Consider the following 26,148-nt stretch of genomic DNA (forward strand, 5'->3'; position numbering starts at 1 on the left):
TTGATGGTTTGTAACAATGCCTTGAGAGCAGTGGTGGGCTGTCATGTAACTAATACAAATATAAGGTCACCTCTTTGGGGATACTTGATGTGACATTGGAGTCCAAATAATTAGCTCACAATTCTGTGAGCACTGGGGTTTGTGAATTTCCTAAGTTCACCCACTTGTGTGTTTCCCTGCATCTGTGCTGGATTTTCTATTTGTTTCATTGTGTGTGAAAATGAATACCCGGTACGGTCTGACCCTGCTGGAGCCCAGCGTCCCGGCAGCCGAGGGGATTTGATTGCTAACATTCTGGTTAGGAAGATGGATAGCATAAAGGGTATTTGATGGCTGAGCGATCCTATAGGTAACAAGGGTAGGAAGGAAGAGTATGTGGTGATGATTAAGCCAGTGGAGGCCTGCATGGGTTTTTTAAGATGTCTGTTACACACATCTTTTAGATCCTGTACAATTGTACATATGTGCCAGGGAGTTTCTGTGAACTGTTAAAACTAATACAAGTTGCTGTTAGATATGGGTCCTGATCCTGCCGTGGCTCCACGAGGGAAACACCTGTCGAAGTCCATGTGTGTGCCTGGGAGAGGGCAGATGCCCAGGGTTAGCATGTAATGATCCCTCCCGACAGTTGGGAATGTCTAATAACTTAATTGTAGCTATTTTACATGCATAACTATCAGTACCGGCCTGTCTTCATTTACATTTATTTTCTCTCAGGAGATTTGCAGCAAGTTTATCAGCTGTAAAATACTAGCCAGTGTTAGCAATGGTGCCTAAAGTTGGCATTAGAGTCTTGCTTGCATTCTCTGCATATAAACACATATTGGATTAAATGCTTTCGACCATTCTTCCCTTTTTGATAAATCTGAAATCAGCAAAAAGTGGAGAGGGTTAAATAGAGCCTTGGCTCTCACTGCACCCAGTAAGAGAAAACTCATTTGCAGCTTAATTTGCCTCCAGACTGAAATGTAGGGCTCAGTGTTGTCTTGTTTCCTTCACTTCAGCTACAGTTAAGCACTTTGTTTTCTTTTGTTGGTAACTGAACTTAATTTCTCTGAGATGGAAGTTGTTACAGGAACCAAGGAGTTGATTCACAGCTATGAATGATGTGTTCACAATTAATTAGCAGCTTGTGCTGAGCATTTTTGTGCAGGATACCAAATATTATCAGAAGTGCAAACAATATATTTCAGATAGCTGGAACATTCTCTGAATGAGCGATTCCCTGAAACTTACAGCCCTGGGAATCAGAGGCATTCATTTCAGAGTAGTAGGCTGGGGAGATGTGCTGGGGTTTCATGTGTTTTCTAGGCTGGCTGTAGGCACAGTCTGATGCTGTGATCATCACCCTGACAAACTTGACGCTGCAGCTTTGGGCACTCATGAGCCCCATGGCAGGGACTCAAACACTTAGAAACATAAAATCCTCTTCTCTAGGGGGCTTTGATTTCCTTGCTGAGATCATATCTAGGAAAAAAGGGTATTTGCCTAGAAGAAAGAGCTACAAGCTTCAAGTGTTAGAAATCACTGCCTTTTTTTTTTTTAAATACTGTTGCTAGAAGTAGAAATACTTGTCATTCTCCTCTTTCCGCTCTTTTTAACCTTCCACTTCATAGAATTATACTATCAGACTCTCTTATTTCCTTCAAGTGGTTTGGCTACTTGCGGCAAGACTTACAGATGTTCATATTGAGTCAGGTAAAATTCATATTGAAATTTTAAATATAAATATTAAAATTGATATGAAGAATGTCTTATATACAAATACAAGTTTGCAAATGTAATCTCTGGGTCAACAACAATAAAAAAAAGACATGATCTTTCTGTTCTTGTATGGATCTGTAAATTCAAGTCTAGCTTGTGCCACACTTGTAAAGCAATAAAATACCAGAAATGCAGAGACGAGGGAAATTTAAAAGTAGTGGAAAAGCGGAAAGTAAAGGTACCACTAAATGCAGTGTTAGAAGGGTTAACATATCCTTTTTTTTTTTTTTTCTCCTCTAGCACTCTTTTAATTGCTAAACTATTTCAGAAGTGTTTAAACCACCTCAGCTACAGCTGAGGAAGGGAAATAGGAGGGAGAGCCCAGCTCCTTAGTGGGGTCTCATTAGTGGTCATCCAGTGCTGGGTGGAATCACTTGTGTTTCAGAGCCATGGTGACAGCAATGCACAGAGCTGGCTCCCCCATGGTTACAACAATGCACACCTGATTCAAAAGACCCCACAGAATATCCTTTTTACAACCAGCAGCACTTTTCAGCACCCTATGATAAAGGTGCAATCTGCTACAAAAGACCGAAAGCTGTCAGAGGACAAACAGGACAGGCTGTACGTCTTCCCAATATTTTACAATCTTGCCAAAACAGACTTGTTGATTAAAATTCATGGATGGTTGTAGGAAGTAGACAAAACCCTATCTTCAAAGGGAAAAAAAAAATCCTCAACAACCTGACCCGTGTGGTTCCCATCCTCATCTGACATTCAGTTTAACCATGAGCATGTGGCAGGATGTCCTAATTAAATAAATGAGTACTTAATGCCATTCGCTTCTAGGTACTCTGTTCTTGGTTGTCGCTGTCTCTGATGCTCAGAGGAAAGTAAACTTCTTCTTGCTCCTTTATTCCTTAAAAAACTTAAGAAATATGGGGGGGAAAAAAATCCTGGCTGCGCCTTAAGGTGACATTGGTCTGATAGACACTGTAAAAAAAAAAAAAAAAGGTGCAAGGTAATTTGAAAGTGGAGTCCTGGTCCCTGAGTGCTGGATGTCACGGCACAGCAGTTCTGTGCTGCTCTGTGGTGAGAGATGGGTGTTCCTGGGTGCACTGTGGGTTCCTGTGGTGGCTGGAGGATCTCACCCACCCCTCAGCACAGCCCTTCAGCTCCAGGTCTCTCTCTGTCAAGCCCTGCTGAGCAGCAGTACAGAGATTTGCTGGCTAACAAGCTTGGCACCCCGGGGACAGCAGGAAAGGAGCTGTGCCCAGTGCTGTGTGCGAGACAGAGGTCTCACTGGGGATAGCCATGGTGCAAGAGCCAGAGCAGGAATTCTCTGCAGGACAGGTCTGTGACTTGTGCCTCGTGTAAGTAAAAGGCTGCTTCTTTTGGGCCTCCTGGGGTCAAGGGTGGAACGAGCTGTGTTTTAACGAGCAGTTATCAAGGAAAATCTGGCCTTGTGAGAGGCAGAGTGCAAACGACACATTTGCTAAATGGTGTGTTGTGTTTGCACACCAGCCTCTGTCTCAGCTTGGCCTCCTGGGTGCTCACTGTGTGAGATCAGAATGTCCTAACTCAAAGTGCTTAAGAGACCTCCAAGGTCCATGGCAGAGCAAGCAAGGTGAGATTTACTCCATGCCTTGTGCAGGCTGAAAGCAGGGACTGTTCCCAGCAGGGTGCTCTGCTCCCCTGTAAACTGTGCCTTTCTCCCAAGCAGTGCTGTAACACATCCTGCTGGCTGGACTGACTGGACAGCACAGGTTTGCCAGAGTTGGAGCTCACATTCCTATCCTAAATGCAGAGTCACAGGGACAATACTGGTGCAGGGGCCCCTCTAATGCAAACATTTTTTTTAAATGAGTTGTGGGAGCAGCGAATGGCCTCTGTTGTAACAAGCTGGGGAGAAGAGGGGAGGACTGCATTTGCAGAGCAGTTTAATCACATGGATGGAGCAGTGTGTTCACCTCTCCTCCTTGCTGGGTCATTTCCACTTTGAGCTCTGCAAACAGACCGTCTATTGAGCAGTTAGTATTCAGTGCTGAATATTCAATACTAGACTCTTGTTTTGGTGAGTCTTGGGCAAAAAAAGAAGGAGGAAAGAAGACTTCTCTTTCTTCTCATGTTCCCTCCCTGAGTTTGCTTTGCATATTGTTCAGAGGAGACTGGAGTCTTCTCAGAAGAGCCAGGCTCCTCGTTTTAAAAGCACTGGTCTACTTTCATAGTACTTTCTAAAGGAAGGGAAGACACAGTGTGGAAGGGACTAAATTCATACAAGGTTTACAAATCTGTAAGTCTAGGCACATCGGGACTTAGCAAAGACTTTTTGTCAACCATATTTAGACTATAAAGTTAATAGCATGAAATGCTAGTTCTGTATACACAGATTAGTTCTGAGGGGTACCAATCTTTGGGGGAGGGGATGTTGGGATGATTTATGAATGTCCTCTCTGCTAGTTTTAGTAGGCAGATATTCTCTGTGCTCATTCTGAGAGCTGAGAAAAGCAGCATTCATTTGTTTCTGTCTGGTGTGCCATAATTGCCCACAGAATGGTTGTGAAGGATGTGGTGGCTGCACCCTTGGACAGGAGTGAGCAACAGCTACATTTGGAGTAGATATCCTTAAAGGGAGGAAAAGGGGCAACCATCTGAGTAGATGCAGTATCTCTGTCCTTTGGTTCACACTCCTTGTCAGTCAAGTGATTGTCTCTTTCCTGCTGCTACGATTATATCCTAACACCTGAGTCACATATTCTTTGTGCATGTGTGTCTGTCTCCTCATGTTCTCTCAGTCTACTCAACTGGATGCTGTTTCTAATGAGAAATATTTACTGTAGCCTCATTCCTTCACGAGCTGACCTCTTTTGTCCTGATTACAAAAAAATAATAAAAAGTCTCTATAGTTATTTCTTTTCACCTATCCTTTATTTCTGACTGTGCCCTTTCCTTTCTCATTCGTTCTTTTGTTTCCTTTCCCTTTCTTTCTCACCTCCTTTCCAACAACCAGCCTTCTCCCTCCTCCGTCGCCTCCCTGAGCCCCACAACCAGTGTTTTGTGTATCCCCACCCATATCTCACATATTTGCATTTTGTCATCTTTGTGGGCCTGTCTCACTGATGTACTACCATCTCTGTGCCAAATTGGCCTGTCTGCTGGATTCATCAGCTCCTGAGGCAGAGAGAAGCATTTCATGGGTACTCGATGCAAATTCTGTTTCTTGAGTCACAGCTCTTCTGCTCAGCCAGATAACTGCAGCCCCGTGCACTGGTGAAGCAGAGCTGAGTTAAGGATTTGAGGACTTCATCTCTTCTCATGCACACTGGTGAACTGAGGGACCATAGCAGCAGCTGGGAGTGTTTAACCCAGAAGCTAGTGAGCAGAGAGTGCTGCAGGCTGTAAGAGATGCTAGAGATACCCAGAATTTAAGGCCCTATGAACTCACGTTAGTTCTATAGCATAAGTTAGGTAAAAAGGGCATCAATAGACTCTGAGCTTTATTCTGGGAAACAATAGGTCTGGCAATGATTGAGGCATGTTTGTCCTCCCGTGGAAGGAAACATTGCAGCTAAATTGGAGACAATGATAGTTTTTACACTGATTCCTGCAGCAGAACCTGAAGGACTGAGGAGCCATAACACATCCCGCAGGGAAGCATGAGGGCACAGCTTGCTGTGTGCAGAGTTGGAGTTTGGAAGGCACATGATGATGTGATGAACTTACTGAAGAAAGGATTAGCTACATATGCACAGCCATGTCAGTTAAAGTTCAGCCCGGGGAGAGCTGAACTGGTCACATACTGGTGTCACCAGGGGAATGTGAGGAAATGTCACTGCACTGAAGTTGGACCGAGTGAGCTTTGCTTTGCTGCTAAATGAGGAATGGCGTTGATGAAGCAAAAACCAAGCGGCCGTTTACTGGTCTGGTGAAACTTACTTTTTAAAATGAAACAATAGATAGCATCAGTGTGTGACTGGGAGAAGGAAAGGGCTACTCCTAATTAACATGCACATAGAGTTGGAAATGCTATAGCAATGTGTTATGTGATTCCAGAGAAGGGGACAGACAGGGGTTCACAAACCTTGTTTGATCCAAGGTAGAGGCTGCCTGAAACACCAGAATCAATATGCAGAGGCATCTTGTGTTCTAAGGCTTCTGTGGGTGCTTTATCTACATTTGGGAGGCACCTTCTTAACAAGGAATATTGTTTACAGAGTACTTAAATGAAAGCATCACATTCAGATGAACTTCTGCACAGTGTGCAGCATAAGAAGAAAAGAACATCTCATAAATTCCAGCTTTCCTGCCCAAGAATTCTGGAGGAGTTAAAAAATTATTAACTTTGGTGCTTTTTATTATTAGTTTAAACATAGCGTGTCAATTTTTAATATTCTTTATCAAATAATTTAGTAGAAAATCAATACTTGGAGCAAAGACCTGGCTAAACAAAACAAAAGAACTCTCTCACTCTCAAGAGAGTTATTCTTTGCATTCTTATGATATCATGGTGAACCTTCACAATGCTTTACCAGAATCATGATTTAAAGAAAAAGAACAAAAGCATTCCTGCCAACGTCTACAAAGTGACCTGGACCAATGTCCATTAACCCTGAAATAGTTCCAATAGAATTGTATGCCAAGAAATGAGAACAAAAGAAAGGACTGCAACGAGAGTGCCCGACATTTTCCCCTGCTGGAAATGAAATAAAAAGTTAGATTAGCAAACAAAACACCAAGGTATCTGGCAGCTTGTCAGGGTAGCAGCTCTGCCATCTGCACCAAGGCCATGTGTCACTGTCATCCCTGAGGAGCAGGTCTCCTGGAAGAACAGAAGATGGCTATGCAGGCCCAAGGAGGACACTGGCATGATTTCCTGTGGAGCTTGAAGATGTTCCTGCCAGCTCACACACTCAGACTGAAGGGTGAGTGCCTTGCCAGCTGATGGCACTGAATGAGGCAGAAAGGAGCAAAACCAGGCTCTGTATGGCAGATCCTCCTCGATGGTCAGAGAGGAGCTGGTTTGTGCACTAGGAGTGTCTGTGTGCTGAAGCAATCAGAGAACAGCAGCTGGACAGTGACCTTTGTATGGTCTCACAAACCTTTTGGTTGACAGTGGAGAGGAGGAACATTTTGATCACATCACCTATGAAAACCTGAATCTTAGAAAATTGCTGTGAGTGGCTGTCCCAAGTAGCTTGTTCTGCTTGATTTTAGTTGATTTTGGTAAATTTAATGCCCTCAATGGGAGCCAGTGGCTGCCAAGCTCTGTCATGTCACAAACACACAGTTGTTCATAACATTGCACAGAGGCTAAGCAAGAGGTCTTGCTTTTGCAGTAGACTGAGGCTTTGTAGATAAAGTGATTTTTGTTTGCTTTCTTTTAAGCAGTGGGGTTCTTCACATGCTTTAAATGTGCTGCTGTGACCAGCCTTCACAGCACTCCAGCAGCACTGCACTTCCCAGGTGGCAGATGTGTCTGTAACCAGGAGTGCTGTGCTGCAAGGTGTGAGAGAAATACAGAGCATGAACCTTCTACCCAGACCAGATGTTGTATACAGCAGGTGCTGGAATTGGTGTTTAGTAGTTTGAGGGCCCGACTTCAGGTTTATCTCCTAATAGTCACTCCCGAAAGAAAGGGATCATCTCTTTTGCCTTTAAGGGTCAGTTTTAAAGTTGTGATTTGTCTTACAAGGTGATACAGCCAATCGCTCCAAGACATTGAAGTGTTACAAGACATAGTCTTCACTTACATTAGTCAAAATATGATATGTACTGGCTCGTTTTTCCTTATTTCCATTCACAGAGCATTTAGAAATCAGACTTGCAGCTCACTTAGGGATGGCCAAAGCAGGCAGACTGCTCAGACATGAGGAATTTCACAGCTGCAGAGGTTAGAAGTTCTCTGTCCACAGCAATGCTGCAGCGTGGAGAGTATGAACAGAGAGTTTGTGGGTGCTGGCATGTCTCAGGCCATGTTCAGCAAGATCAGCTCTGCAGAGAAAAGCTCAATGGATCTTGCACACCTCAGCACTTACTCAGAGACAGACAACACAAGAAGCTGTCAGGGCAGTGATGGTTTCCTTAACAATAAAAGATATAGAATATCATCCCATCAACTTTCCAGTCAGTACAATGAGCTATCAAAAAGGAAATGGGAGGTTCCATGACCTTCAATCAGTCTCTTGAGCTTTTGAGTTACTGCTTTTACTGCTTTTGATTTACTTTGCTAAATCTGCTGTTTGCAACCACTTTCTCTTGGCCTAACAGATAGATGAGCAGCTAGACAGTATTGCTGGCCACCTTGGTACTGAGACACTTGGCAAAGAGATGCTGCAGGAAGAGATGAGTAACTCTTCCCTTGAGAACAACGAACAAATAACTCAGAGGGGTGCTAAGACTCTGTATGCATGGGAGGAGTTCCTCTTCTGTCACTGAAACTGTAAAATTAAGCCTATCATCACTGTTAAATTTTCATTTTTCCAGCAGGTCCTCCTATAAATCCATTAAAATTTGGTATTCCCTTTATATTTGCATTATCTACTTTCAGCTGCCTTTGCTTACAGTTACTTCCAACTTTTATTTTAAATTTGCCTTGAGAAACTGGGGCAAAAATTTACAAGAGCAACCATGAATAAAGATAAGGAGCTGGGCAGTTGCAACTGTGCCATCCAAGTTAGTATGTGGCTCAGACAGTGGTTTGGGTCCTAGCAAATCTTATATTCTTATTCCGGTGATATCTCTATTTCAGTGACAAGCAGAGATGTGATGTAGGGATGGATATTCCACAAAAATATGTGGAAGAAATGCTGGTCTGTGTGTAGCTCCCTAAGTAAACTGACATACTTGTTGGGGAAATTAAAATTTGGAGTATGAGAGCCAATCTGGAGCTGAAGACACACGAGAGGGATTTTCATGCAATTGCAATGGCTGTAGTGAAATAAATGATTGTGCAAACTGATATCGACATTACCAAAGCCTTGGCTATCTCTCTAGGACATGAGGATTCTCATCTCATAAGCTAACAACCATTGCACAAACAAGAGGGAGTAATTACCTCATTATATATTGTGGCACCTCTGGTGTATCTCTCACCTCTGCTCTGGCTCTGTAGGGAGCAGCCTTACCAAGGTGTCTTCCAAAAGCAAGCCTTTCCTTCTGAAGGAGAGAACATGTCAAAATAATTCGTCAAAGATATATTTAAAGAATATTTGTGCTTCTCATTTCTGATAGTTCATGAAAGTTCCTGCCCCTGAGCAGCTATTGTGTGTTTCTGTCTGGGGAGTCCCAGGCCTGCCTCCCCAGCTCAATCTTTGAAACACCATACAAATTAAAATACTCTGTTTGTTTGAAAAGAAGTGTCTTGGTTGGGACAGGATGAAGCTACACAGACTGCTGCTCTGTCCACTTTTGAAAACAAGTTCAGTTTAAACTTCTGTTGTAAAAGTGTGGTGGGCACACTTGATGGAAGTGAAACACTCTTGTGCTCAAGTCTCAGTGGATGTGTCAGTTTTAGACATCTTGGGATCAAAAAGAGAAGAGGCAAAATGAGGGCCAGAAATAGTTCCATCGTTATTTTTTATTCAATTTTCAGCATTTCATTTGGAACAGTTTCTATTTTTTTTTGTTTGTGTAATAGTTATTTTGTCTGAAAATTTACACTGGAAAAATTACTGTAATCTGAATAATTATCTCCTTTCCCTCTCCTAAGAATCCCACAGCAGATACAATGTGTTTGTATTTAGTGATATACAAAATTATATAAAAAAATGTTAAGGCTGAGGAACACGTTGTGTGTTTCACTGCAGTTCACTCTTGACCTGTGTGAAATTAAATAGTTGCTATGATATTTAAAGATGGGTCTTCAAAATGCCATTAAAGACACTATTTTCTTTCTTTGCTAGTAAGATTATGCTAGTTTCCATACTGTGTCACAGTTATCAGTATGTGACTACACTACATTTTACTACTAGATATTCCCAATCTATTTTTTTGCCTTTTCACTGGTGCTAATCCCTGTTCAAAGCACTGTCCCAGTACAACTGAGGGTTGTGTATGCTGGGACTCCTTGTGGGAAGGAGTCCTAGAGGGGGAGAGGAAATGCCTTAAGGCTTGATACACTGAAAACACAGCAAGTGAAAATACAGCCTGTATTAGAGAGAATGTAGTTAATTTTGTTCTGACAAACACTTCCCATTAGAAATTTGGGGGTTCTCATGTTGGGTTAATGAATAACTGCCTGAGCTCTGTGAGTTTTCATGATGTGAAATCCTGTCTGTGAGAACTTTGTAAGGTCCAAGTGCAATAATTGAGCTTTAATCACAAAAAAAACTTCCATCCCACATGACTCAACGTTTAGAACAGGTTGATTGGGATGGAACCTCAGCCTGGAGACACCAGGGGCTCCCCAGGGGACTTTTCCTGCAGCTCTGCAGTTGAACTGCCTGGGACAGACAGGCACATCCATGTGGCACGAGGATAAGAGCATTCCATGTGGAGAGAGCACTGCCCATTGGGTTTGTTATTCTGGAGCAGGATCTAATGTTATTAACCCTGAAAGAGCTTCAAAAAGTCAGACTTAATTTTGACTTTTGATTTTGTATGCTCTTCCTCTTTCTTCTTTTGTTTTCTTTTGGGCAGGTGGTCTGTGATCTGCAGGCTCCTGACGGGAATATTTAAAATTTTAGCAAAACTGTAGTTGTATTTTCTTTTAATACCTGAAGACACTATTACTAATATTGGGAGTTTAAAGCCTTGTAAAAATGTTTTTCTTTTCACAAACAGTAAAAAATAACTACTTTATTAAATTAAGATATTTATTAGAATATTTATTTATTTATACTTGCATAATTTGGTTTATGAGATAATACAACCTCTAAATGGTTAGTTGGTTTTGTCACATTTCGTCATCTGCCAAATAATTTGACAAATTTGCCATAAACTCCCTGACACTTTTGCTCAAAAGAGTTAGTTTTCTTCATTCTTTGCTGCCAGACAGGTCATGTATCTTTTCAGGCCTGAAGAATTTCTATCAGCTATTTAAATGCAAGGCCACAAAGAGAAAGCCAGACTCAGGCTGAACCGGGGTGATTCAGGACCAAAGGAGCTGCAGCACATAATTAAACAGTAACTTCACCCTGCTGCAGACTTTATACTCACAAGCAGTGTAAACTGGCTGCTTTTCCACTAAAAAAGGGGAATGTGCACAGTTATCAGACAAGGATAACTGTTATCAGACAAGATGCCATCAGCACAAGGATGAGGAAAATGGTTAACCAGTGAGACTTAAAAAGTTTTTTGTTTTTTTCCTGCTGCTTAGGCAGGGAATTTGCCCAAAGATGGCTGCTGGCAGTTCCCTGCTGCCGAGGGAAGAGGATGCATCCCAGCTTCCCAGCTCTCGGTGGCGGCAGGGAAAGAAAGGGCAGAGCTGGGCATCGCTCTCCCCTTGGCGCTAATGGCAGCCGCCTTTGCTTTTACTGCCTGCAGCTGGGCTCGGAGCCAAGGGAATTATATACAGCCATGGCTGTGTGCTGAAAGGAGCAGGAGGAGGAAGGGTAATCTTTCTCAAGGCTTCTTGCACCTCTCTCTGATGTTGCCCTCGGCGGCAAGTTTCTCTTCACCTGTGAAACAGCTCACAGTACTAAAACGGGATGGGGAGATGCTGTGAGCTCGGTTTTAGGGCGGTAAAAGGCATGTGGCACAAAGCAGCCATATCGCTGTGTTGGCCCTTAGACAAGGAGGTCATCCATCCATCTATCCATCCATCCCCACCCCGTGCAGCTGAGAGCACCAGCAGGGAAACCTCCGAGCTGGAGTCACCAGCAGCTTGTGGCTTTGGAGCTGAGCAGGGGCTGAGCACAGCACAGGCCTTGCTGGCAAGTTTGATCTCCTGGTGTAACTTAGTGATTTTTTATATTAATAATTCTTATATGAGGTGGTGTTGAATTTGATGGGAGAAGAAATATCCTATTGGCAACAAGTGGGTTTTTGGATGGTTTTCAGAGAAGTGCCTCAAAGGAGCAGGCTGTGTGGTTGTGATGCTTCTGAGGCACAAGTTTGATGGTGAATGAAGAAGATGCACACAGGGATGTGATTATACTGATGAAGGCAGCACTGCAGCATTTTCCTACTGTAAATACATGGGCAAAGAGGCAGAGGGAGGAGAATAGCCTGGAGCTGCCACAGCACTGCCTGCAAACCAGAAGCACACAAAGCAGCAGTACCTGGAGGGTTCTCAGCAGACCCTTTCTGAGGTTCTGCACAGGTGCCATTGCCCTTTGGAAGGGGTGTGTGCAGAGCAATATGCACAAGTTTGTGCAACTGCCTGGGATTAAAAAGCATTTTTTTCTGCAGGATGTATTTGGTCATGACTATTCATTTGTTTGTTTATTGGCATCTAGTGCTGAAATGGAGTCATACCAACTTTTATCTTCTCTAAACCAGATGGGCAGCTTTCCCAAGATGCTGGGTTCCTGCTTTGCCTTCAAGCCTGCTGCTGTGATGGGCTTTAGCTGGCTGGCAGACTGCTGCCTGTGCTGTGCAGGTAGCCTGGTGTCTGCTGGGGGGCTGATGGAAAGGAATTTGGAGCCATTTCCATGTCTTTGAAGGTGTTTCTGGCTCTGGCAGTTAGCTGACAGCGAGGTCTGTTTCCCCTTATTTCTTGTGCATCTCCTCGCTCAGTGGGGTTGTTTCCTGTCGTAACTTGCAGGGTTTGCCTTGCAGCCTTCCCACTTATCCCTTCTTTCTCTTGCTTTGACCACAGGGAGTTCTCTGAGCATAAAATCATTTCTGCCCACGTTCACGGCCTTGAAAAACAATCTTATGAGGGAGGTCAGTTTATTGTAGCAATACCCAGGGATTTAGGCAAACTCAAGAACTCATATTTCATACTTTGTCCAAGGAAACACATAAGAAGGTGTAACTTTTGCCCTGAAGACCTGTAACAGTAAATTCTGCCTGGTGCATCCTCTAAAGTTATCAGGGGATGTAAGTTATAGCTTCCAGGAAGAACAATGGATTCAAATCAATGAAATGCTGTAGGTAACTCATCTGACTGGTGGGAATAAATTGAAAAAGGAGGAGGAACGGAGTGCATTTGCACTGGGGGGTGACAAAGGTTTGAGCAGCTCAGTGGCCGCTGATTTGCTACACTGCACTTGTACCAGTGAGGAAGAGATCTCGGTAGTGCCTGGGACTCCACCTGAGGGAATGAGGGTGGAGGTTTGGGCTTCAGAGAGCACTGTTTGATCCTTAATTTAACCAAAATTCACATGAATTCTTGATTTTATGCACGTTGGGATTTCTTTCAAAACCAGTGGAAATACTCGAGGATATTAGCCTTTGCCAGGCTATGACTTGGAAACTAATACAATTTCTGTGATTCAGTTGATTTTTATTTTTGAATGTGTCATGTTGTGGGCGAGAGAATATCCCAAGGACCTTTGTTTTGTACACAGAAGTGTTTCAGCCTCTGTAGTTTAAAAGCAAAAAAACAACCAGCCAACCAAAAACGCACCAAAAAAGTGAAACTACCAAGCAACAGCTAAGTTTGAAAGCAAGAAAGGATTTGCTTGCTAAATAACCTCAGACTGAGCATGTTTTACTGTTGAACACTGGCACTTCATTTAGATTTATCCATCGCAAGTTTATATTTTATGCAAAGACAAACACACACCAAAAAAGAGCATCTTTGTTTTTTTTGCAGAGAGTTGGATTGAGCGATGTCTCAATGAAAGTGAAAACAAACGTTATTCCAGTCACACCTCTCTGGGGAATGTTTCTAACGATGAAAGTAAGTAACTTGTCATTTGTTTAAAGTGAATATGAATGTGTTCAAGTGCTCATTTCCAGCTAAATAAGTTGCTAAAACTCGATGATATTTTTAGTGCTGTGTAGTTTAACGAGTCAACTCACTTGACATATTCAACAGTTTTATTAATTTTTTTCTGGAATATTTGCATTTTTTAAAAGGAAATAATGCTGTCTTTTACTTAAAACAGCCAGGAGAATTTCTGTGCCACCGAATAAAGGTTGGGTGACTAAAATGTGCTGTTAGTATCAGCTTAGGAGAAAAACCACCTGTTTTTCTTTTCACTGAACACCATGTAGTCTAAATACAGAAAATAATTTGTGCTGGTTTCCAATACTACTATATCAAAACATGAATTAAAAAATCTTTCCTTCAAGAATTAAACCATCATGAGATTAAAAAAATCACATACTAAAACATGATATTGCTTTCTTTTCAGTCAGGAGAGGAAACAATCATCAATACAGCAGATTTTAAAATACCTATTATTTTCTTTTCCAGTGATAGTAATTTTAGATCTTGATTTTTAGCAATAGCAGGTAATCAAAACAACTTCAAAGTAGTTTAAAATAACCAAATGGTTTATTTTTGAAATTGCACAACAATTTCTAGCATACCATTTAGTTTTCCCTGTTTATGCAATTCCTATTCTGCTTAATTTGCCTGAAGCAAAATACTCTTCATGCTAGTTTTTTTCTCAGGACTTCACATATTCATGTTACAAGATATTAATGCAGATTCAATTATTTAATCCAGCAACTAGTAATTTACATTTCCTAAATATGAGTTTAGAAAGTGTATTTTAAATAAATAAATTACTGAAATTCCCTTTTACATTTTTTACATTTTAAGAAAATTATTTATTTTGATGTCATGGTAAAATTATATGCCTTGTAGCACAATCTTGTAAGAGATCCTGAAATTTGCTGTATTTGTAAGAGATCCTGAAATTTGTAAGGGGCCTTACTCTTATTTGTCTAGGGATATCTTTTGAGGCAATATTTCTGAAGGAGAGGGAGATGTTAGTAGAAGCATGGGATTTATTCATGACTCCCAAGATAAGAACAGTGGATAAGAACCTTTAAAGATAGACAATGAAACTGGGAGAGGTTTGGGGATTTTCTTTTTAAAAATTAAGGAATAGAAATTATCTTTAAAAAAGGAATGTAGTGTAGTGAACATACAAACATCAGCTTGTTATTTTGAATTTTTGAGAACCCGTGAGATATACAAAGTCCATTTCACTCTGATGCGACTGAGAAAGTGATGGAAGAAATCTGTAATAAATGAGATGTGCTTCAGCCTCTTCATGGGGTCAGAATTCAGGATTGTTGTGTGTGCTTTAAATGTGAGCATGAGAAACTTCCACCCAGCTGTGGCCAGTAAAAACAGGACCTGTGTTTAACCAGAGCAGGTGGTGCAGGCAGTGGCATTGAGAAGATGAGCTGCTGGTTCATTCTGCTTTCTGCTCCTGGAATCAAGGGACAAGCAGTGATAATGAAAAGCCGTGAATTCAGAGCTGATAAAACAAATACAGAAATGAATTTGTTCCACTGTTCATGTGCAGAAGACATTGTCACGGCATATAATGGAAACCCAAATGAGAGGCAGAGTTGATTTTATCTAGCTTCCTTCTTAATAGCCAGTTCTTCCAGATGCTTCCTTTGCACTGATTACCAGCATTTCTGCAGTGCAGATAAGAGAATTAATCCACCTGAAAAGTCATCCTTGTTTTGAGGGGGAGGTGAGGGAGGGAAGAAGGTGAAGAGGAAGAAGGAGGAAAGCAAAATAAGCCACAGCAGCCAGACCAATAATCTGAGACATCCAGAACAAACTAGAAGTTTCACCACAGAAATCATTGTCCTACTTGCTTCTTTCTAGCCCTTGAGTTCCTTCTGACATTTTTATAATGGTGCCCTCACACCAACCAGGAAATTTCCAAACCATTCTGTCACTCTTTGTCCAGCTTCTGTCATACATTTACAAACAAAGCAGGAGGCAAGATGTTTTGAGAAAACCCACGTAACCCTGTTTGAATTCTTCAGAATGGTGGTCAAATTGCTGTTGTCAGTGTAGCTCCAGTTCTCATCTGCAACCAAAAGAAAGCATCATCCCCCTTTCTCTTGACTAGTTTTTGTCTCTACACACATGAGGTTGGCTGGACTACCAGAGAAAATGTGGGTTTGGTTGTCAGTTGGGGTTTTTTTTGACCTTGGCTCGACTGAAGATTATGAGAACTTGTGCTGTGAACTGATAATGTTCTTACTGAGAATACCACTTGCTCTTGTGACTGTTTTCCTCCTGGATTATTTTAGAGTTCATAGGATTTTAGGACAGGAGTAATAGTTCAGCTGCTCTCCTTTTCTACAGCTGAGCTATGCTACAGAACCATACTTCAGGCCACAGGGGTCCTTTGCAATCTTCCATTCTCATCCAGATACCTCCAGGCCTCTTGAACCTGCATTACACTGTGAAAAGAAGTGATGATTCATAGCCATGGATCTCTGTGCTTCTTGGGGTTCTTCCTACCCTTTTGGAGCATTTGATGTCCTCTTCCAAACCATAGCTTCTACATTCTAATATAAAAATTACCACTAAATTTTATTTCATTTTCCAGTTTTTAAAACATTTTTTTCCAGCTACCAGTTCCACATTCTGCGTTAGTCAAAAGATTCACAGGAAAAGGGAATGGTACAAACTTGTAGCCAATAATTTTAAAAAACCCAACCCCAGAACATTTTCTGTGTACTTTGCATTGAACCAGATGATCCAAACTGAAATAGGGGCCTGGAAGAACACAAATAAAGGCTTATGAGAGTTTCAACTTCAGTTCCATGGGGAAGGAATTGTGATGTTACTTGATGAAGTGGAAGGGTTGCTTGTCCAAATTTTCTTGCTTATTTGGAAATGTGAATGTAGACAGTTCCTATGAGAACAAAGAAAATATTCAGACCACTTTTTGTACTTGAAAAGTGATGTTCAAAATCCATGTTCACACTGGCTGTAATGGACTTATCCAGCAGCTTCATTTTTTGTTTGAACTAAACCTCTTATTCTTCCATTTATAAAAAAAGTTTACAAAAGAGCTACTTATTTTCACTGAAATTTTCCTTGGAGAATTTTTTTTCTTTTTCAGTCATACCTACTCAGTGAGAACAATGCCCCCATTTCTCAGAGGACTTTAAAACATCCCACTGTTCTAAAAGCATGGAATACATGCTAATGAGCCTGAATGTCATTTATGGCTACATGTAAGTAAGAGATGAGATAGTTCTTACTATAATTTAATTTTAGCTAAGGCCAAATCACTTCTGAGAACAGTCAGATTTGGCCTGCAGGGGCTACAGAGGAAGAGGCTATTCCTCTGAAAAGCATGGAGCTACCTGAGCTAAGGGAAGGATTTTATCCAAATAAAGATCCTAACATGTTAGCTCCTTTGTGGTTTTGGGACACATGCAGGCAGCACTGGAAAGCACAGGGCTCTTCAGTTAGCTCCACAGTGGAAAGAAGAACTTAGTTCCATTTTAGTTACGACAAACACATTGACATAACCCTTGAGAGAAAGGTTTGTGTTCACTTGGGGTTGTTCCACTCCTGTGGTTAAGGCAGCAGGCTCAAAGAGCTGCTGAGCATAGCTCCTGTTGTCTCCATGTCTTGCACCAAGAAGCAAGAGATCCCTTGAGCTGTACCTAGAATCACACAGCAGAAGTTGGAGGAATACCACTGAGAGCTCAGGGAAAGTCACAAACATGCAAAAGATACAAACAGATCTCTGCTTCAGTGGCTTTGAAACAGAATTTTGAAAGTAAGCTGGAGCTGTTAGCAAAGAAACTTGCATGGAGTTTGGGAAGAAAAAGATTCTCTGGAAGCCAAGAAATACTGTTTTTCTAGAGCATTGATGATCCCTGGTTTTAATATGTTTGAAGGCCCCTTCTATTCTGAGAGTTTCACTAGCAATTGTCTGAGCTATTACCTGCAGTCAGTTTGGGGTGAGCAGCAGGTTTTCCACCTGATCAGGTACCTTGAAGACACCTTTCCTTGGGATTCTGGCAGTGGAGTGAGCACACTAGGTGGGTTCCTCCCTGGGGAGAACACCTGCAACTGTGTGAACACCTGCAGCTGTGAATCAGAACAAGATTTTTCCTTCTGGCTTCAAGCCCTTTTGGATTTGTCACAGAATTATTGTCACGTCTCGTCTTTGATAGTTCTTTGACTTCTTTTCAGTGAGTTTATTTCCTTTCCCTACAAAACAGATTGGATTTTAAAAGTATTGAATTTTAAAAGGTATGAGCTCATTTTAATCTGCAGTATTGTTTTGATGGGAATTGGTAAAATGACATCCAAAAAGTAAGAAGTGCTGTTTTCCCTTCCCTCTTTCATGCTAGACAAAGTGATCTGGCATCAGACCTGAGTCAAGAGTTACATAAAACATTCCCTGCTCAATATGGATGCCATTAGGTGCCGTGCTGCTAGCTAAAATATTAGAAATAGAGATATTTATTACTTTTTGCTAGTCTGTTATCTGATGAGATGATATTGTTAAACTATGTAAGTTAGAATTAAGTGCTTGTATATGTAATACTGAAAGTCTGGATTTCTAGGTCCTGTCTATTCCTGTACTATCTGCAATTCTTTCCAACTTTTTAGTAGAAAAGTGAAAGTCTGGCTGACAGCTGGTCCATTGGCAGGAAACAAAGTTGCACTGTTTTCTTGTACAGAGAATTGATTTTGGGGAGACAAGCATTAACTCTGTGAAAAATTTAGCTTTGTTGAAAATCCAGTTGTTCAATGGGTAATATTTTATGGAAAATAATGCTTAAAGAAATTTTTCGAGTTCAGTGAGAAGTCTATCATTCTCCTTCTTGGTTTTAAGGGACAGTTAGTGGAGGATGCTGAAGAGTCTTGCAGAAGGATCCCCAGGAAGCAAACAGACCTGAGGAGGGAGATAAAAATTGCAGTTTATGACCCAATTGTTAGTTTGTGTTGCTAAAACAAATCCTTAGGAGGGAGGAGCTGAGTATGGCTGGCTGGAAGTGTGTCTGAGGGCAGGTTGGGTAAAGCAGCAGCTGCTCACAGGTGCTCCCTCTTAATGCAAGTGAAAAACAGCTGCGGGAAGAAGGGAAAGGGTGGAGAGACTCTAATATTGTGTAACTTAGATATTGATTTGATGTCTGATGTCTGCCATATATCCAGAGGGAAATTCAGTCCCGTTAGCACAGGTGGAAACCATCCCATCCCAGGTCCTTGGGCTTGCGGGGCCACTCGGCATTGGGTTTGCTGCACACCGAGCTCCTGTTTAGGAAAAACAAATGAAAACCACAATTTAGAAGTGATTTGAGATGCGTATGTTGGTCCTGCGGCTGAATGAAAGCGATCCCTGAAAGGCAGGGAGGGAATGTGCAGCCCAATAATTAGGGGTCATTGTCATGCAGATGCAGAGGGGGGCTGCGGAATGGGATTTCCTGACTCTCCCGAGGATAAAGGATGCTCGGGGAGCACAGCTTCCCGTGAGCTATGGGAAATCCTGTGGGAGCAGGGCACACCCAGAGCCTGCCCAGGTGGGCTGGGGTTTGTGGGTTTGGATCCTGGACAGCTCTAAAGGCCTCCCGAGAGGGGCTGATGTGCAGAGGAGATGCAGCCAGCATCCTCAGGGCTAACTTCGGAAAGTTAATTACACGAAGAAATGCGACTCGCAGAGTGGTGTACAGTTTTGCCTCATTGTTTAGGTATCAAAGCCATCTATGCTGGATGCTTTCATTGAGGACAAAGTTGTTAAAATATCGAAATGTGTTTGATACAACAGTGTTTTGCACAGACTGCCTTTCTGGAGCTGCTGGTTGTGCTGCACTCCACCTTCACTCAGGAATGTTTTATACATTTAACAAAATACAACTTCATAGGAATTATTCTATACATATTTCTGTATTGTTTCAAAAGAACAAATGTGAACTAGGAATGATCCAATATTTGAAGTTTTATTTTAATTATCTTTTCCTTTATTCACCTTTTATCCAAATTTTTGGAAAGTCAGCAAATCAGAGTTGCCTTGGAAACAGTTAATGGGGAATATTATCAGAGAAATGACCTGAAAAGGAATAAAGTATATTACAGAATATATACTTCTTCTCATTCAGAATTCATCTCTGTAAATTTATAAACATCTAGTGCATAGTTTATGTTAGGCTCAAACAATGGGTGCACCCTATTAGTTTAAATGGCTTATCTAATATAAAACTTGGATAAAACAACAGTTCCCTTATAGCCAGTGAAACTGTTCACATGTTCTGAAATGCTGCTAGACATCTAAGAGTTGCTTTTTATAATATAAATTTATCATTTCCAGTGTCATTCCTCCTAGGCACCACTCTGCTCCTGCTATCAGTGATATTTGCAGGGTTTATCACCTTAAGCAGTATCTACAGATGGTAGTTCAGGGAACATCATTATTTGAATTTCCAAAATTTAGCCAATATTTTGAGAGAGCTTTGACACTTGAGAACATTTAATTTTTTTAAAAAATATTTAATTAATTAAAATTCTTACAATTCATAAATTATTTATTTTTTAAAAAACAGTTCATGAATTCCTGAGAAATTCCTGCTGAAATTACATAGTGGTTTTTTTGTTTGTTTCTTAACAGATGAGGAAAAAGAAAATAATAGAGCATCGAAACCGCATTCAACTCCAGCTACACTGCAATGGTAAGATGCCTTTTAAAAAATCAAGAAAATCTGTTAGTGTTTTTTCCTTATGCCCTTTCCAGATGGAGAGAATAGAGCTCTTGGCCACCTTAACAGTTCTAAAGATACTTTCACTGCAAGTGTTTACTGAGCCCATTAGTAACCTGGGCAGTGTTTCTCAACAAATGGAAACTCTCATGGGATTTGTCTGAACTGAGGAAACCTCTGATGTAGTTTAGATTTACTTGGCATATTAATTTCCCACCTTGCCAGCTGATTATTTGTGGTTTGTCATCATTGTTGCATGTATTGCATAAAGAAAACTAGTAGTGAGAATTGTTTTCAAGACTCACATTTGTTTCAGTGTCTGGTCAAGCCCACCCTTACCGACTGTTTTACTGACATGAGATCTCTGTAATTTAACAAAGAAGACAACAAAAGGAAAGAGTCTGAGGTTTGATTAATTTGTTAAAATCCCCTTGCAAAGTTAGTGAGGAGAGAAAAAGGAGGGGTAATTAGGAAGAGAGAGAGGATAGTTTGTGAGTTACTTTATGGCGCTATAAAAAATAAACAAGTGCTGTTCCCTGTGATTTACAGCAGTATTTTAGTTCTGTAATGTGTATCAGTAATTCTGACATCCCTTGGTGTAGGCTACCTCTTAGACTTTTGTTGAGTTTTGCCTTAATTTAGGTTTTTAATTCTTGTTTAGATTTATTAATATTTTAAGTGCTCAAGTATCTTTCAGGAGGTTTCATGTATCTGGCAGAACAGAGCTCTGTTACAGAGCAGCTTCTGAGCATGCTGATCTGAAACCCCATAGTCCTTAGCTTGTTTGAAGCCTTTTCAAAGCCTTTACTTTATCTATAAGTAACTGAAGTACTTCTTATACTTTTCTGGATGAAAAGATAAGATTATTGGTAAAAAATCTGGGTTTTTAAAAGCAAAATGTTGGCAAAATTATTTCTCTGCTTCAGTCAGTCTCTTGGGAGATTTCACTGAAAAAAACAGCAAAGAGTAATTAATTTAGTGTATTTTACTCTATTTTACTGCCCGTGAAATTATGTGATTCTGTGAAGATGATTTGGATGATTTCTTCTATATTTGCTTTTTAAAGTTGATCGGTGAGATTTTTAGACTAAAAAACCTCAAGACCTGTGGGTTGATTTTCAATAGGTTACTTACAGACACTTTCAGTGCAAATAATGAGATGGGCAAATATAAATAAAGTCATTTAGGTCGGAGCTAATGTTTCTTTGTACCTATTTGTATCACAAAAGTCCTGTTTTTCAGAAGTTTGAGAAAAGTGAATGACTTTTCTTTAACAGAGATTCAAGAAAGGGAGTGACTACAGACAGAGGGGAAATTATTAAAATAATATTGAAATGTCATACTGGTATTTTATTATTTTTCATTATTCACTCCCACAACTTCAACACATTTCAAACAGGATAATAAAGAACTATGTAGCTAAAATAAAACAGCAAGCAGGGCTTACCAGTCTCCAATTCAGAGCAGTGTTTATTTTGCAGTGAAATCAGTTAAGAGTCTCTTCCACAGGAGCAAATAATGTCATAGCCAAGAAGGCAGCATTAATTAGAACATCCAGAGATACTGTTCCCAACAGAAAACATGCAAATACTGTCAACAGTCTTTTGCCAAATACTTTCAAGCTTCATCAGTCATAAAGGTTAGTAAATCCCTAAACTCCTGGGATATTGAGCCCTGCTGGAATGTAGTGTGCACAGTAATGCTCATTCAGCAGTGTTTGCAGTAGAATCCTAGAATTTGGATTCTGAAAAAGCTGCTTACAACTTCTTCCCTTCTCTCTTGCTGGAGTACTTGCTTACTACCTGTCTGTTGTATTATGTTCCCTACATGTTGAGGTAGGTCAAATTTTCTCCCCCTTTTGAGTCTCCTGGAGCATCTGCAATTTTCTCCATTTTCCACCCCAAATTCCATGAGGAAATTTGCTGGGAAAACAGAAAGCAAATAAGTTTCCATGTTCAAAATCTTTAGCTGCTGTCAAACTGGATTATGCAGTTGGTTAATTTATTGATGGGCATGTAGGTCAAAAGTTTCCTAGCTTACTAGCCACACCACAGAACAGTTTTCTGGTAGTTTCCATATGCTTTTCAACATATGTACTGCAGCTTTGAATTGGTATTTCCTGGACAAATTGATCTACTAAATAAAATGAGAAGCTCCAAAGTTAGGATCAAATTTCTAAAGTAGCAAGCTTATTTTGTGTGAAGATGTGGAGTTTCCACTGTTGTGGAAAGTCAGACACATTAGCATTGGGTTATTTGTACTGCAGGAGCACCTAGCAACCCCTGGGCTGGTAAATGTTGTGATCAGCACTGTAGAAATTCTGCACAGGGCATTTCCTGGAGGTTTAGCTTTATGTGTTTGACAGTTTTGCCTGCTCAGGTGTTGTGGTTTAACCTCAGCCAACAACTCAGTACCATGCAGCCACTCACTGACTGCCTCTCCTTCCCTGCTCCCAGTGGGGTGGGGAGGAGAGGTGGAAAAAGGTAAAAAACCCATGGGCTGAGATAAGGACAGATAAATAATTAAAGAAAAATCACATTAAAATAATAATAACAGTAGTAGTGTTAACAAAAAGGAAAAAGAGAGCAACAAAACCCAAGATAAAACAAGTGATGCCCATTGAGAATACAATACCAAACTGCCCTTGTTCTGGCAAATGGAAACCTCACAATTGTCTGGTGTCTGCCAAGTGAAAACTGCTCATGTTTTTACTGTTAGATGCTGCTACCATTTAGAGCTAATGGAGGCAATGGAGGGTTGGAAATCAGAAATTGAGGATATGTCAGTTACAATGAAAAAGAAGAGGAAGAAAGCATAGCAAAGACATAAGGGAAATAGTATATTTTGTCACATGGTTCATATTGCCATCAGCTTTATTAGTTATTCCTTCTCTGGCATCTTGCTGAAAAAGGCAAATTATACCAATTCCATGGGGAGCTATCCTTAATGTTTTTGCCTTTCCAAAGGCGAAATATGTTGAACATTTTAAATGTGGAGGATGAAGAACAGCTGAAGAAGCCAAGAATCGTGTCTGGATGACTGTCAGCCTGGCTAAATATCCTTTTCCTGGAAACAGGAATAAGGCTTTTGTTTTGTTTCATTGATGACACAAAATGAAGTGAAAGGCCTGGTAAATGTAGCATTAATGCCAAATTCATTGTAATTGAGGAAACTGCCAAATACATCATAATTTGGGAAACAACACGAGCTTGAATTCAACTGTTAAGGCATGAATATAGCAATACCTAGTATTCTGTGCTTATCCCATGTTCCTGTGCTTATTATAATCTATAAAGCTGTTTGGCTTTATAGATTATAATACAGTTTGGCTCTAAAATGTTCATGTATATTTCAGTGGTGAATTGATTGACCAAGGTATAAGTACGAAACTCAATTTTGCTCCTTTTGGGGTGTGTGGGTGTGTTTACTTCCCCAAACACAGAATTATTCAAAGTACAGACAACCTAATCCCATGCAGTTTGGTGATTTACAGTGTAGGTACTCTGAATAATAACAGCATTGTGGAGCTAAAGTCAACAAAACTATTCTATTTTCTGCAACATTTATAAAAAGAATTTAAAAAGAGGAAGGTAATAGATTCTTCCCGGATTAGTATTTTCTCAGACATTGCTATACTGCAATTAATCTGTTCTAGAATCATTTATGTGATTAGCAGTGTTTAACATCACAGTTGTTCTGTGGTCTTGAGACGTAAAAAGAAATCTGTAACAACACTACAGACCTGACTCTGATATAGAATAATCTCATTTAATCTAGAACTAGTGTAAGTGCACAAGGAGGGAAGCAGTAATAAGGACAGATAAAATTGTCATTCCTGTGGAAGGATTAGGGGATTTATTCCTCTACTGTAGTGGTACAGAAGGTGTCATGGTGAACTGCTGCATTTCACATGGCTTTATGACAGCATTTAAAAAGTTAATATATATCTATATATTGTAACTGGTAATGATTTGTTAGGTAGAAGATTGTGTTCGTTATCTTCCTACAATACTGTAGAATGAAGCTGGATTCAAAATATGATAAAGTTGTTAAATAAAAGACAGGAAAATAAAAGAAGTGGAGCAAGATGGGGTTTTGATCATTAAAAAAAAAATACAGGTATAATGGGGCATTGTTCAGTGTCAGACTAATGACTCTCTGTGAAAGAGAGGAGAAAAAGAGAAAAATTCATCAGATATGAAGAGAAATAATTAACTGCTTTTCTTTCTGTCCTGTCTTGGTCACGGAAGCTGACATTCCAATTAGCAGCTATAGTATACAAACGAACTCTCCAGGTTGTGAAAGGAGGTTTTGTTGGAGCACTATGAAATTGAGGAAAGATGCCACGATGATATTTCCGTAGAAACCAGGGAAGAATAGATGTTGCCCATACAAACCGATTCCATTCATCTAGCCGGATATCTTATTAAAATAGTTTGCAGTCACAAATGATCACGATAGCTGAAATGGAAGGTAGGTAGGTCCTGAAAAAGGTAATGAAGGAGACAAACTAGGTATTTGGAAGGTGTTCTACAGCTGTCAAATGGCAGGGGATTGTTTGCTGTTAAATTGAAGTTTTTTGAAAATACGTATTCATTTTTTAATACATTTAAGAGGAAGTCAAACCTAACTTCTCTTACCCATCAAGGCAGAGCAGCACACATCTGACTGTAGATGCATATGACTGACACCATCAATGACAAGATTAATTATGGTGTAATGTTAAGTGTGTATGTAAATACCTCTTGAGCATTTTTGGGTCAGCAATCACAAAAATGGCATCTCAAAGGAATGTTTCTTCTAATCTACAGATTTGTAATGAGCCCAGTTTCAAGCTTTAAAGATGAAGCATATGTCCACTCACATATTTGACATATAATTTAAAATTTTGTAGTTGTATATTTGCATGAATAAACAAATAATGATCATTTCTAAAAGGTAGAAGAGGATGTTATTTCACTGTATTTTTCAGCACTGTATTCAGATTGTGATTTCCCTTTTATTTTTCACTTTGCCCATAAACAATAGCAAGAAAATATTACAATAGGATTTTGTGGACACTGTTGAGTATTTCCAAATTATCTGCTTTAGCCATACCTGCTTCCACAAGGTAAACAATTTTGCAGCTGGACAGGAGTGGAAAAAGTGTCATGAAGAGCAAAGGGGAACCTCAGTGAACATTGATTGTTTCCTAGTTGTACATATATTTGTTTACTGCTGGATGCTTTTAGGGTATAACAGATTGCTGAGAACCCACAGCCTATGGTTTTGATAGCAAGTAGGAACCAAATGAAGCAACTAAATATTATGAATGAATTAGAAGGAGTACTTAGGAACAAAGAGAGATTTATTAGTTATCAGAGAAGATTTAGTAGACAAGAGGAAGACAGAATGTTTGGTCTTAAAAGATGAGGCTTTGTTTACTGTTTACCATACAGGACATCCAACATACTTGCAGTTCTCTCTGTTTGATATTTGTTTTTTAAGGCTGGAGGAGAACTATGAGATTGCAGAAGGTGTTTGCATTCCTCGAAGTGCTCTCTACATGCATTACTTGGACTTCTGTGAGAAAAACGACACACAACCTGTTAATGCTGCCAGCTTTGGGAAGGTAAGTCTAAACTGCAATATGACACCCTACAATCTCACCTGGTTCAGGCAAATTTGTATTAATGAAAAGAATTAAATCTTCTTTTACCGTTAGAGACAGAGGTATATCAATGAAATTTCTTGTGTAAGGAAGTTATTGGACAAAGGCTAAGATTTTAAGTATTTTGGTGGCTGGAATAATTTCTGACCATGGCTATGCTCTAGAGTGCTTCAGTCCCCAGCCTAGCTGACACTGACATGGTACACAGTGTTGGCTGTTAAAGCTGAACTGGAAGCTGAATACAAGCCAGTGTAAACACA

At 40.3% G+C, this 26,148-nt stretch overlaps 1 protein-coding gene across 2 annotated transcripts in view; it reads left to right on the forward strand.

Moving 5' to 3' along the window:
* The window catches only part of RFX4 (regulatory factor X4), an 84,276-nt gene that overhangs the window by 5,589 nt on the left and 52,539 nt on the right, over positions 1 to 26,148 (forward strand). For both annotated transcript variants that reach the window (XM_085049678.1, XM_085049677.1), the window contains exons 2-4: positions 13,406 to 13,492; positions 20,151 to 20,211; positions 25,726 to 25,849. In XM_085049678.1, the coding sequence (XP_084905804.1) occupies positions 13,406 to 13,492; positions 20,151 to 20,211; positions 25,726 to 25,849 (272 nt within the window). The remainder of the gene's footprint in view (positions 1 to 13,405; positions 13,493 to 20,150; positions 20,212 to 25,725; positions 25,850 to 26,148) is intronic.

This window comes from Lichenostomus cassidix, chromosome 1Ab (genome assembly GCF_008360975.1).
Source record: "Lichenostomus cassidix isolate B80296 chromosome 1Ab, HeHo_3.0, whole genome shotgun sequence".
Lineage (NCBI taxonomy): Eukaryota > Metazoa > Chordata > Aves > Passeriformes > Meliphagidae > Lichenostomus > Lichenostomus cassidix.